The sequence below is a fragment of the Columba livia genome, chromosome 5, assembly GCF_036013475.1.
Source record: "Columba livia isolate bColLiv1 breed racing homer chromosome 5, bColLiv1.pat.W.v2, whole genome shotgun sequence".
Lineage (NCBI taxonomy): Eukaryota > Metazoa > Chordata > Aves > Columbiformes > Columbidae > Columba > Columba livia.
The window spans coordinates 51,746,942-51,761,506 of record NC_088606.1 but is presented as its reverse complement, the minus strand read 5'-3'; the positions used below and the strand labels follow the sequence as shown (position 1 = coordinate 51,761,506).

The window sequence follows — 14,565 nt, the reverse complement described above, 5'->3', positions numbered from 1 at the left end:
TTTTCTCTGTTAAACCCATAATAATTTCTCCCTGGGATTTAGAATGGCGCAGCAAATTTCTCATGCTCTCCATAGTGGGGATGTTTAAATCTGCTAGAATTTTACATAGGAAACAAAATAATCAAACTCTGTATCATGTGAGCACTTTTTGAATAGTGCCTTTAAGTGTCATCTTGTCCTTTCTGCTTCCCATCCATTGCCTAATAAGGGGCTGTACTGTCACAGTGCCAGCGATGGAATGCAGTTAGGCTTCTGTGCCCAACTGAGCCCTTTGATGGCCCCAACCTGCTTCATGTCTTGTTAACGGAGATAACTCCGGCATGGGTGGGAGCTGTGTACCAGCTGTGAGATGTTCGTGGTATGTCAGGGGCTCCTTTTTTCCTCTAAGACCTGTGAAGACTGTTCACAGCACTTGAAACACAGTCATAGAATCATTTGGGTTGGAAGAGACCCTCAAGATCTTAAAATCCAACTGTTAACCTAACACTAATGTGATAACTAACATGATTCTAATCAACAGGATAATCCTTGCAGTTATCCCCTTACTCTTAATGATTCTGCCTTTAAATTCCTGTTTTGCATGATTAGCCTAATTCTCACGGAAAGGCAAAAAAGGTATGCAGTAGGATGTTACAGCAGATTTATTCACTTATAATTTCACATAAGTGAACTTGCACAATTGCCAAACTGTTTCTTTTAACTAAAATCCAGTTATTCAGATTGGGTTTTGTGCCTGAGGGCAACTCTATGCTTTCTATCTTGCAGCTGAGGATTTCTGCAGCGTGAGAAAGCTGCTGAGGTGCAGACAGTCCAGTCTGCTTCTGCTCTTGGCAACAAGCATTCTCTTAAGACTGAAAATAAGTCCGAGTTGCCTAGAACTGTCTTGCTCCAGCTTACTGCAGGACTAGACAAATGAGATGGCTTGTGTTTGTGCACTACATTGTATAATTCCTTGTATGTGGAATGTATAAAGGAAAATAAGCAGTGATGAAGAACTCAGTCTGTGCCTAAGGGCCCAAATGCTAGTTTCAATGCCTGACAAAGCTCCACAAAGAGCTTTTAATTCCTGCTGTTTTCATCCACTTGCTCACCTTTTTATTCCCTTTCACGGTCAGTCCTGCTCTCTCTAGTAAACAATAGAGTGACAAAGCACCACACATTGAAAATGATCTGAAAGAAGAATTCTAAACCTTGAGTGTCTCCAGAACTCATTTTCAGCTGCTCTTCCTCTCTTAAAGTTTGAATTACTCTTATTTCTGCAGCTGCTTCTTGTTTTCATATGGCTTAGGGCATGAACAGTGGTGTTAGTGTCTTCACCTCACTGCCCTCAGGTCCCTGAATAATGTTTCAGGGAAATGAAAACACACTGCAAATCAAAACTTTTCATTTGCTACTTAACATTTTTCTTGAGTTGCTTCAGGGCTTTCTGCTGGCCAGTATACATAAAACTTCATTTTCCAAGTGGCATGTATAGATCCTTCCCGTTCAATGCAGTCTAGTCCTGTTAGACACAGAAAAAAAATATTTAATCTTTATCTTCCATGCCAAAAAAAAAAATTGTCCAAAAGTGGCTAAACATGACACCAAAATGTCAGTTTGTCTAGGGCTACAATGAGGCTTGTTTAGTGATTTGAGTGAGCAATGTCAGATAGCAGATCAATAGACAACAGCAGCAGAGTTGGAGCTGAACAGTCAGGCAAGAAATGGTACCCTGGCTTTAGGGGCTCCTATGTTGCGTGAGATATCCTTCTGGCCGGGTTCTGATGCTCAGACCACTTCCAGCCTTGCTTTCAAAGGCAGTCAGCAAACCGCCCCTTACTCGGAAGAGCAACACAACGGACTTCTTATCAGCTCCATAATGATATCGGACAGTGCCGGAAGCTTAAACTGTTTGAAGGAAGAGTTCAGCAACTGGAACTCAACCTCTAGCGTGACATAGGCTACAAAAAAACAATTTCTCGCTGTGTGTGCCTAATGCAATGTATCGCTGTGCCTGGTAACAGTTAGAGGTGCTTTAATTAACCATGACTTAGACCAAAAAAAAAAGAGGAGCAAAGCTTCAGTGCTTTTGTAGCCTTCAGATTCTTTCTCAGGTGAAGGATGTCTGCAGTTAATCAAGATGATTCTGACTAACTGACTGAATCATGGTTGCTTTTGAAAAGCCAGGCAATATGCTAATGTCTCTGTTTCCTTAAGATCCAACAGGATTATTCACTGCTGGCAGTCCAGTGTAAATTCAGATGTTTTGGGGAGTCTGCAACCAAAGCAGCAGAGTTCTAGGACGCTTGTAGGGATGTGCAGAAGGGTCCTGAAAACTTTCACCAGACTGGACTCCAGAAGAGGATTTGTAGGGCTTAAAAATGCTGCCAGTACTTGAGAGCAGCAGCTTGGGAAAGCCGGTGTTTTGGAGCCACCTTCTGTCTGTTTAACAAATTACACCACAAGACTAATTTATGTTTTGTGATGTTAAGCACCAGAAGATAACCCATTTATCACTGTGCAATGTTACTGCCCTTTAAAAACAGTTATGTGATGCCTTCCTGTACAGTTCTATAGACTGTAAGTAAACCCTCGGTCTGTCATGGATGGGGAGTTATCCCCTGCATGGAGGTTTGTCAGCAGGCTTCTTGTGCTTAGTACTGATACTAAATTGATAGGGAAAACCAAAATTGGCTAGCAGAAATTCAGGCTTTTGATATAGAAAGATGCTCCAAAGTGAATCTTTTCCATAGCAGCTATGATGTATTTGGGTAATGTTGCAGCTGTTCTTTTATATTATTTAGACACTAACCTCTTAAAGGAGTTGAGCAGAGGAGCCAAGGTATAATGTGGTGACACTGTCAATTCCCTCCACAGACAGTACTACTGGTATGATGAGCGGGGAAAGAAGATCAAGTGCACTGCTCCTCAGTATGTTGACTTCGTCATGAGTTCAGTGCAGAAACTAGTGACAGATGAGGACGTCTTTCCAACAAAATATGGTATGTCTGCTTTTGGACAGGTGCTTTCTGTGGCTCTTTGCAGATGCTGTGGAGTGAAAGTTGTCATTCAGCATATGCATTAATACCAGACAGCTTTCTCATTTGTTTGCTTGATTTTTTAAAATTTTGTTTGTGGTTTGGTTTGTTCGTTTGGGTTTTTTTTTTAAGGGAGATTTTAAATTTGGTTCGTTCTTACAGTAAGAAAGACTTGCATTGTTGGCATATGAACTGGGGTGACAGGCTTACACTCCTGTCCTTTTGGCTTATATTTCATCATCAGTACGTCTCTTCAAGCATTGTGAGATCTTCTAGCCTGTATTCAGAGAGGACAAAAATTTGGAAACTGTCAGCATGCATGTGCTCAGTACAGCCTGTTGCTTGTAAAATTTAACCTTGTTGTTTTACTATTGCCCTTAGAGCCCTGATGCACTAAGGGGGAAGTAAATTGGATTGTCAGGAAATGTGGCTTGTCTTCCTTGCCTAACTAGGCGTTGTCTCACAGATTGTTTGCAGTCTCCCTTCTTCAAAGATTAAAAAAAGAAAGTGATTGTAAGAATCAAAAATCAATAGGAAAGTAACTTTGACTCAAATTTGTATCCTAACAACATTACTGCATGCAGTGCCTTTGGTTAAGGGAAAAAAATAGAGACCTGAAGTTACAGAAGGTGAGCTTAATCATGACTAAAAGCAGCTGGCTTCTTGAGCCCCTTCAACAGATAATTGGGCTACCAGGACATTACAATATCACAAATGTTAAACCCACACCCTTTGCTTACAAGCATCTTGATCTGGATAGAGGCTGTGTCTAGTAAGCCAGCTGCAGTTGACTTTTTTAATTTGCTTGTTCTACATCAGTGAGGGCCTTCCATGCAGCTGATTTGTCCGTGTGGCCAAGGTGCACTTTGCACCAGTAACATACATCACGTACAGGGTGGCAAGTGTTGCTTTTTTGCTTGCCTCAGTTTCACTTTCGTTGTTACCAAAGTAGTTGTCCAATAATTCTCTTTTCCTAGGCAGGCACAGTCCTGCTCCAGCAAGCACAATTTCAGCTGCACCTGATAGAAGACACCCAATATTACCTTCCCTTTTTTTTCCCATTTGATAGAATTTCAAAAATGAAATAAGGAAAGTTTTTATATATAGTTAGTGCTGTACACTACCAGGGCCCGTGTGCCTTAGCTTCTGGATCTGTGAATTGGTCTCCCAAGCATTTTGTACTTCCAGGGGAAAAATATGCTACTCCTGGACAAACTAGATAAGGAGCTGGGATAACCTCTCATTATTTTTACAGCTAGTAACAAAAAAATGTTGTGGTTTTAAAGAATGGTTACACTTGCTTCATGATCTTTGAACCCTTAAGGTTTAAAACTTAACTTCAAATGAAAATGATGAGGGGATGATACAGGTCCCACAGGTTGTCTGCTGTAGCTAAGGTGTGCTAGTTGCTCTTCCCCACAGCTCAGCCCTGGCACTGCTGTGGGGCTGAAGGTGAGCAGCTGGAGCTGTCATGGTGTCTCTGTCTTCCTTTCAGGCAAGGAATTCCCAAACTCGTTTGAGTCCCTAGTGAAGAAGATCTGCAAGTACCTGTTCCATGTGCTGGCCCATATCTACTCCTCACACTTTAAGGAGACTTTGGCACTGGAGCTGCACGGACATTTAAACACGCTCTACACACACTTTATCCTATTCATCAGGGAATTCAACCTCGTGGACCCTAAAGAGACCACCATCATGGATGACCTCACGGAGGTCCTCTGCAGCAGCAGTGGGAGCAGCAGTAACGGGAGCGGCAATGGGAGCAGCAACAGCGCAGGAGCACAGAACCATGTGAAAGAGAGATGAGCCCTCCTACAGGATCAAAACTAACATTAAAAACAATATTATATATTCTGTGTGTATGTATATGTTCAGATATACATACAGACATATACAGCAATGAAAGCTGAAAGAAATTATGCTGCCACCACAGGACACGTAGTCGTATGGGACTGTATGGAGCTTTGGTTTTATGCGCCACCTGGCGAGAAGTTGCACCAATTTTATTTTTATTTTCTGTTCACTCCTCTGTTCACCTATTCAGATGGATGATGAGTGCTGTTTTTAGAGAAGAGCCAAGCTTGAGAGTGGGGCCGCTCTTGGTTTTTTTGGTTGTTCTTTTTTTTTTTTTTTTGTCTGTTTGGTTGGTTGGTTTTTTGTTTTTCTTTCTTTGGTCTCGAGTGCAAGCCCTTTGTTTTTCTAGGATGGTGGTCCTGCCATTTAAAAAATATCTATTATATTATCAAAAGTGACTTTTAAGTGGCTTAAAATGAAAGTTTGTTTGGGTTTTGTTTGCGGGGGGGTAGGAGTGTTTTTTTGGTTTGATTTTACATAGGCTGCCCCTTGCCCTGCCAAATCTCCCCAGCTGAGTGCATCTTGCCCTTTGTTAGCTTGGAGTGGAAAGAAACTCCTGGCTTGACTAGAGTAGCAAGTAGGAGCTTGCTACATGTTGAAGGTGGGCATGATTCTCCAGTTGTCCCATCTACTGGTCACAATGTGTGAATATGCAAGAGGATCCACAAGCCTTTCTGCTTATTGCTCCTACAACACATATACTCTTTTCTCTGCTCCCCCTGCCTCCTCTTTTCCCAGGCACACCTGTACGAATAAAAAGATCTCTGAGTCCAGAACCTGTGTGCAAGAGCCACCACCATTTGCTTCCCATTGAACAGAGGCCCGGGGAGGGGGGAGAAGGGTACATTGAGTCAGTCACCGCCTGTGCTAGAAAGATGGCTGTTGGCATAAAATTATATTGTTGGCTTATTTTAGTTCATCTGTTCTATAATAATAAAAACAAATTTATCAGCCATAAGCTTTGGTTTTGTGTTTGCAGCGTCAAAAGTCAGTGCGATCCACCCATACAGCTTATCTTTCACCACTGAATGCTGTTGGCCCTGCTGTCAACTGGCTTTATAAATAATTGTTTGTTTCCATCCTGTAGTCTTACATTTATAATCAATTCCTTGCTCTTTCTAGTAGTGCTAGGAACCTCCTCCCCAGGTAATCTGAAGGTAAGTACTCCGAAGATAAGCAACATTTGGAAAGGACCATGTTTCTGTTTGTACATACTTAAATTCTGCAAATGCAGTGAGCTTCTGGATATTTTGTGGTAAATAATGTATCACAGTATCTGTGGATACAGTACTGTATCAACTTTGTATCTGGACAGTGATATTATTCTTTCCTTCACATTTCAACTGAATTCTTGCAGTCAGCATTTCCAGTTGAGAATATGCCCAGTTGTGCTTGCAATTGTGCTTCTATCAAACCTGGGGCAGTCTCTGAGACTTGTTTGTTACTGGTTTTGGTCACTGTCCCAAGGTATGTACATCTAACCTGGCATGAATCCTAAAAGGTTTTCCTGAAGAGGTTTGTAATTGCAGTAGAAGGCAGTAAAGAGAAGGAGAGCAAGCACAAAGGAAAAGGAGCAGGAAAAGCACAAGCAAGTAAAAAAAAAAAAAAGGTATGAGCAAGAAAGGAGAAAAAAAAAGAAAAAAGCACATGAAAGAAAATAAAACAGCTTGTGACGACATGTGCAAGAGCACATAAAGGAAGAAAAACGTGCGAGAGAGTAACAAGTCATAAAAGTGAGGGTGGGAGAACAAAAAAGGCACGAGCACGGGAGAAGGAAAGTGGAGGAGCAAGAGAGAAAACAACCTCAAACTACGTGAGCCCATATTTGTCTGGTGTTTGTTTCCAGATTGTGGGTACCTTGTGAACCTGCAGGCAAATGTGCTGGATTCTTGCTGCCCTGCTCATCTGGGTGCTGCTAACGCAGGCTGTTCAAGAGCACAGCTTCCCCACCGTGTGCTCCTGCTACAGCCTCCGTATCCAGGAGAATGTTCCCACTCGGGCTCCATTCGTGCTGACACGACGTGAGCCTTTCCATCACGATTCCCTATATATAGTGTCTGAAGGGAAAACCAGAGGTCAGTAGATGCTATTGGAGCAGTGCCATTTGTAAGGCCCCTGTGCTACTTGGAATGAGAGCACTCAGTGGAGTTCAAGGAAGAAATAATAGTAAGGGCAACAACCCAAACCCAAGTGTTTTCTGGTAATGACAAAAAAAAGTATTTGCAGTCTTAATTCTAAAAGACCATTTAGAAATTATATGCATTTGGGGAAGGTCTGGCTTGAGCAAGAGTCTCTGGAAAAGACTGACTTAGCTACAACTGCCTCCTGTGCCAGATCACAACACAGTGATACTAATATCTATATCAAATGCAAGGGGTGAGTATATCTTGGCTTCCCATAGGAGAACTGACAAAACCTCGTAGGAAGTCTGGGAACCCATGCATTGAGGCAAAGTGGCAAACCATTAATCCAGGAGAACAGTGAAGTACCACCTTACCTCTAGAAGAGTCTGCTGTTGTCCCAAGTTTACTCTGCAGACATTTCACATTTCTGAAAGTGTAGACGCTTCATCTATCACAGTATTTTTAATTTATATTTTACAAGCAGTTAACAAGAACACAAATAGTGAATCCTATTTTAGTGTAGTGTATCTCACTGTTTTTAGCAAGTGGGAATAAGGAAAACACTAAAATAGTGCCAACGCTAATGTTCTTTTTGTCATGAGTAAATTTTACCGTAAAGCTTAACCTCAAGGTATCCAAGCATATTTCAGAGGTTACTGAATTATGCTGTAGTAGCATTAGATACAGAAGGGCCACTTGCTTGGGTGATGCCACTGAGGCCTGTTGGTGACCTTGTGTGCTTGCAGCAGGTCACTGACTCTCCACACTGTAAGTACTAAGCTTGAATCCTCCTGTATCTAAATGACAGGTTTAGGTGTTTTAACATTGAGGAAATTGTCATACTTCTGCTTTAAATGTGTTTTGTAAATTATTATTTAAGGCACTGGCAGAACAACAGAGGCACCTTAGTTATGCTAAATTAAATACCACCCCGCCGCTCTAAAGATAATGAAGATACCATGCTTTAAGGGTTGCTAAATAAATAAAACCACAAAATACCCCAGAAAAATAACCACATACCAACCCCGCTCGTCCCACAACCCACCCCTACCAGACATGCCTTTTGCAGGCCTTGCTTTGTCAAACTCTCAGCTTTACATCTGCCGTTGCAACTTTCAGGCCTAAAACTAGGGCAAAGAGCACAAGCCATCACAGGGCTAAAGTCCTTACCTTAAGCCCAACAATAGTCATGTTTTGTAGGATTGTGTTCCTGGCATTTGGGGCTCTGGACACACGAGTGATGTGCTGAAGACCTGAGGCTGCATAAATGCATAGCACTGGGGTGAAATGTTATAACAAGCTGAAAGATTTTTCTCTCTTTTTGTCATTATCAGTAAGTCTTCCCTGCAGTGTCCTTGGGAAATCCAAACATAAGCACATGTAAAAACAGGAGGCAAATTATTTCTTCATATGTGCCATCTGGAATAAATACCAGCAGCAGGTAAGCAAGCACCAAAGTCAGCAGCTTGTGTCTGTCACATGGGCTACCTCTGGCCATTCACGGGACTGGGACACAGAACAGTGCCACCAAGTCTTTCGCACAGAGAAACAGCCGCCTTTAGCTTTGACCTTGTTGTGGTTTAACCCAGCAGGGAGCTGAATACCACATAGCCCTTCACTCCCCTCAGCCAGTGGGATGGGGGACAGAATTGGAAAAAAGTAGAACTCATGGGTTAAGATAGACAACTCAATAGGCCAGAAAGAGAACGCAATAATAATAATGATAAAACAATATACAAAACAAGTGATGCACAATGCATTTGCTCACCACCCTTTGACTGATGCTCAGCCCGTCCCCAAGCAGCAATCCCCTAGTTTATATGCTGCAGATGATGTCACATGGTATGGAATATCCCTTTGGCCAGAACAGATCAGCTGCCATGGCTGCGTCCTCTCCCAGCTTCTTGTGCACCTGCCTGTTGGCAGAGCATGGGAAGCTGAAAAGTCCTTGACTTAATATAAGCGTTACTTAGCAAAAACTAAAACATCAGTGTGTTATCAACGTTATTTATTTTCATACAAAATCCAAAACACAGCACTATACCAGCTGCTAGGAGGAAAATCAGCTCTATCCCAGCTGAAACCAGGACAGACCTCGAGGCAATAAAGCTGTGTAGAGATCACAGAACCAGCTTCACCCCAAACCCAAGCCAAGTTCAGAAGTGGCAAGCTGTAAATTGAGTCAGGCATCTTCAGCTCAGCAAAATCAGAGATACACTTTTCCTGACAATTGCAGGAAGTTATCAAATCTGAGATCCCATAGAGCATACTCATTTTACATATGAATAACAGCTTTTTACCAAGAATTTTAAGAGAACGAACCTTGCTTCTTATGGAACACTTTTCTGAGAAGAAGCTCTGAATAGGGAGAAAGAGGTGTTCCAGCTCTGAGGTACCACCAGTTCTGGCCAAACATGCACATACCAAGGGCTCATACTAAACCATGCTTCGTCCAACAAGCCCTTACATCCATGATGTGTCTTGTCCCAGCCAATTCTTAGCTCACTGGTTCAGCTGTTGGCAGAAAGACTTGAATCCAGAAATACTCTTCCATTATCTGAACTGAGGACAGAGGAATAGGTGGTGGTTTTATTCTGTTCAAATCCACTAAATAAATGAAACCAGTGTTTGTGTCTGTAGTACAAATGGCAACACCAGACAGTTTAAATCTTTTTCTAATGCCTGGGTGCTGGCAGTAGTTACAGCACAAGAGTTCAGTATGACTAAGTTATCTGTGCTGCTGTGGCAATACTAGAGCTTGAATATAAGCTCAGTACCTGAAGGCTTTAAAGAGAGATCTGTATGCAGCACAGGCAAATCCCAATATTCCCAAAGGAACTGATGATATAAAGTGACTAAAAAAAGTGACTAAACCCCTCAGTGTGCTACTGGGTCTCTATTCTTTTCATGGGCAGAACTGTTCTGGTTGTGACAACTGACATGAACAATAGGACTGTTCAAAGCTAGATCAGCACGTGACTTAGAGAAAACAGAAAATGCTGTGGCCAAGCACTCAGATGAGACAACATTCAGAGAGTTTTTTTCCTATCCAAAAAAAAAAAGACTAGTGTCATAACTGTTGTCATCTGCTAATTCTTCTCATTATATCTGGAAAAAGAGGCACTGAAATACTCTCATGCTTTCCCAGACACCAGTGCAGATCGTTAACATTCTCGAAGTGGTACAAGGTCTCTTACATAAAACTCCTCCTCCTTTTAAAGCTCCCTAACTCGAAAGGGTGCGAAGAGTCTGGGCTATTCAGCCTTTCCACTCAGTGGAGAGCAAACCTCTGCAGCATCAGCTCAGACACAGAAAGGTCAAATGCCATCCCACTGAGGACTGTGGCTCCTGTGAAACCACTGCTTCACCTGACATCAGGAAGGCTTAGAAGATGCCCCAAAGCAAGTACTGCCCTCAAGGATGGCAAAAGGAAACCTAAAAAAAAGGAAAACAAACAGCTCCTTGGCACAAGTTGCTAATTCAACTACCACACTGAGCCAATGAAATGGTCTGAGATTCCCCCAGAAGACCTTTAATGCAGGCGTACAAGGAAATGCAGGTGAATCCTCAGTCTGATAAATAGAACGCTGCACAGCTCTCCAGCAGCGCATTCTCATTAGGCCCCGTAAGGCCACACAGTGGTTAGAGTCCTGTTCTGCTGCTTTCTGCATGGACTGAATTCCTTTAGGAAACACTTATACTTGAAAGCTCTGTTTCTAAGCAGATGAGATTTCCTAAATGGCTTCCCCCCTGCTGTTAACTGCAGTTGACCATCAAACACCAAAACCTGACTTCCAAAGGAGTCATTCCCAAAATCGCCTCAAGGAATATTCTTCCTGTTCCCAAGCATCGAAGCTTATGGAGTAGTTTGTGTAGAAGAGCTAAGTCTCTCATTTAAAGTCTGGTAGACAACGAAATAGCTATAAATATAGAAATTAATCCAAATTCTCTGTCTTGGCCAACCTGGGTTTGTTTAGTTTCATTGCAAGCTAATGGTACAGTCTTTACTGTCTCTGACATGACAGAGTGCAGAGGCAGATAGTATGTCTGGTTTTCAGATGACTAAATGTAAGGGATAATTTTACTTCACATGGTGGAAATACATTGATTTTTAAAGTCTTTTGTAAGCAATTTGGAGACTCTGGTATTGCAGTCAGCCAGAATACTTACATCTGCCTATTGGAAGAATTTACTTTTATGACTAAGGAGAACCCTGTGCTTGGCTCCACTTAAAAAGGATCATCCAGAACAGAACTGGAAACTGACATTGAATTATCCAAGGTTTTTACAGTTACATGGAATTACATAAAACCTGTAACAGAACTCTGTTGAGCCAGTAAGCCTGGTTAAAAGGACACAATTTAGGAAGGTCAATTTCACTCCCTATGGCTATAAAACCTTTCTTAGCAGGAGTGAATAGGAGAAGCAGAAGGCAAATTGTACCTAAAGGCCAGCTGAACCCGCTGCAGCAGAACTGTCAAAACTTTAGCTACTTTAAGAACATTTTCAAGAGAGCACAAATAGCAATAATTGTCTTGAAATAACCTTATCAGTTTAAAACTGTTTTAAACTGGCTTAAATGAAATCTACAGAACAGATGCTGTACTGTGATCAGAGCATCACAGTCCTGGCATGTGAAAAGGGCTGCAGCTTGGACAGGTAGTTCCTAGCAAATCTTAGAACAAGATGTGCATCAAGACCTCATTATTATTCATCATTGTGAATTCATTCATTGTTACACAAGTAACACAGTCTGCAGAATGGCAAAGGACTGATACTTCCTTGAATTACTACCTCTTGACCCAATAAGGTCTATGGGGGAATTCCCTCATTTCACTCCCAGAAGGATGACATTAGCAAGCAGATGTCAGGAAGGCGATCCGGCACTGCAAACCAACACTTGTCAGTGTCCTGCTGACAAACAGAAATCACATTCTGTAGCCCAGACACTTGGGAAGAATCAGATGAAATCTATACAGCAAAAGAACACAGACATACAATTCCCAGCTGGAGAGGAAAGCCTCCTTCCACATGAGATATTCAACTACAAAGCCACTACTTGAGTTCAGGGCTTAAGCCAGATCAGTTCAAGCTCACACAAAGCTCAGCACTGAGGCACCTGAAGACTGCATAGTGTCACCTGAATCACAAAGCCTAGGCCACTGCAATTGCAAGCAATTCTCAATGGATGTTCAGTACAGAGATACAGGGCATGTTTGTATCCTGCACTCCCAGCCACAAACTCCCTGTTGCACACCATGATGGACTGAAGGTCAAAAGCCACACTTATGACATGCTGCAGGAAAGAACAGGAGACACTCAGGGAATGATCAGTATCTGACCTGCTCCAAATCAAGCAGAACTGAGTCTGGACCTCCCTGTTGAGCAACTACTGGGCTACCTGCAAAGGGAACCGTGCTGTGTTGTGCGTACAGATGAGGTAGCTCAAGCAGAGCCACAGAAAAAAGAAAGTGCATCTTGCAGACCTTCACAGGAACTCAGGCTGAGATAGGCTATAACTGCCCTTTGCTACTCACAGTCTCCTTGATCTGTTTGTGCTTAGGGGCCAAACCAGAACTGCCAGGAACCTGTGGGTGCCATTAGGACTGGACAGGATCCGAGTGCTGGTTTTGTGGACTCCTGTCAGCGCCTGGCTGAGAGCTGGTTTGACATCTTCACAAACACGGCCCGGCCACACAGATGTTCATGGACCATCGTGGAGGTGACGTACCCTGGAATGACCTATCTTCTGTCTACATCAAATCACTAGAATGCATTTAGTAACAAGATGGCAACCCTGTGAATGAAGTTAATCTTGTGCTGTAACCACAGCTTAAATGTGAAAGTACAACAAATACTCCAATCCATCATCAAGGAATTTTGATTGGATTAAAAGCCCTCTGTGCTTCATTATAATGTCCCTGATGAAGGCAAAAAGCAAAGCTACAGCTGGAGAAGAGAGATTAAAACCCCCATTATAACAGTTTAATTATCTGTTATTACTGGATTAACATCCATTTCTGATCCAGGTGCTCCTCAGATAAATAGCTCAGGTGGTTTATAAGTGTTGTTTTATTTTGCAGTGAAAGACTTGAGGCCCATGAAATGAAAATTTTGAGCTTTTTTTAAAGCCAAATATCCAAAACAAAGAAAGCTTAAGCAAGACTCCATCTGCCTGTCCCTTTTTCTTGCCTACCCCATAACTTTTGAACTGCTGTCTGATTTCAACCAACCTGGAAGACAAGTAAGAGTCTCAATGCAATTAGAAAGTTTTTACAAGTTTTGCAGAAACAAGCAATCATTGTAAGGGGAGAGAGACCCTGTAAATGAACCCTTAAGTTTCCTGAGCAAGGAAGAAATTGCAACCTGTCTTCCCATGTTACTAGATGCTGAAAAACCTGCACAAGAATGCACACTCATAAAAGTTCCCAAACACAAAGGGACAGAAGAGCTCAGAACGACCACAAATCACAAATTGTACAACACTGTCTTCTGAAATGTGGGCATCTGTCTCGCTGCTTGCACAACTGGGATAGGCTGCATGACCCAAACTTCCTCTGCAGTCTCCCAGTTTGCAGATACCATGCTGGATTTCAGTGCTATACCACAAGAGAGAGAAAAAATGCCAGAAAAACTTTCCTTTCATTATCAAAGAAAGAAATGTAGCATTTGCAACTGAAATGGGGTACTCAAGTGATGTGCTGAGAAATGAAAGAAACTGTCTTTAGGGACAGGCCACCAAGGACACTTTTAGACTTGCTCGCTGGCACATGCTATTGCCAGGTTAAGATCTGAATTCAAGTTCCAATCCAAGCCACAGAGTTCCTATAAGCAACTGAGAGAATAACTGAATTGCTGTTCATCTTAGTTGCTGAATCTGCATAATGTGGGCAACAGATACCTGTTTTCATTCCCCTTGTCTATCACACCTACATGGACAAAGCCATTCCTTGTTGTATTATCAAGTAATGTAATGGAACAGACTCATGGCTTTCATGTGCTACTGAAATAAACCTCAATAATATGCCACAGTATTTATCTGTCCAGGCTTCTGTGGCAGTGAGTTCTACTTCACTTTTCTATTTGAGAAGGACTAGATTATGCATGGTCCTTCCACTCATGCAAACTGACTCTGATGTTTAGCTGTGTCCCTGTCACATCGAGACAGAATGCTGTCATGTCTCTGCCAAATATGTAGAATCATCTCCACACCTCTCTTTCAGCCCTCCTGCCTCTACACAGCACAACTGATAGCAGGCACATGGTACAGCTTGTAAAAGACTGTAGGAAGCAAAGAGAAAAGACAGCATCTCTGCTACCCAGTCCTCTCTGAGGAAGGTCATGTGTTCTAGACATTGTTCTTCTCCATACTAGCTAGTCAGCAGGGCATCCAGCATACAAGGCCCAGCACAAAGCACTTCAGCACAACTACTCCCCAGCTGCTTCACATAGCGTCTAATGGGTGACACCATATGGTGCCTCTCAACAGGATTTTTGCATGCTACAAAAGTCATGGCGTTTCTCCACCCCTTTCTTGTGGAGACTGGAGCAGCAGCAGCTGTGGAAGCAAC

At 42.4% G+C, this 14,565-nt stretch overlaps 1 protein-coding gene across 9 annotated transcripts in view; it reads left to right on the top strand.

The window, feature by feature from the left end:
- MOB2 (MOB kinase activator 2) overlaps positions 1-5,829 on the top strand; it is a 118,567-nt gene extending 112,738 nt beyond the window's left edge. For all 9 annotated transcript variants that reach the window (XM_065065100.1, XM_065065101.1, XM_021299386.2 and 6 more), the window contains 2 exons: positions 2,857-2,981; positions 4,513-5,829. In XM_065065100.1, the coding sequence (XP_064921172.1) occupies positions 2,857-2,981; positions 4,513-4,823 (436 nt within the window). In that variant the 3' untranslated portion in view covers positions 4,824-5,829. The remainder of the gene's footprint in view (positions 1-2,856; positions 2,982-4,512) is intronic.
- Positions 5,830-14,565: the final 8,736 nt, after the last annotated feature.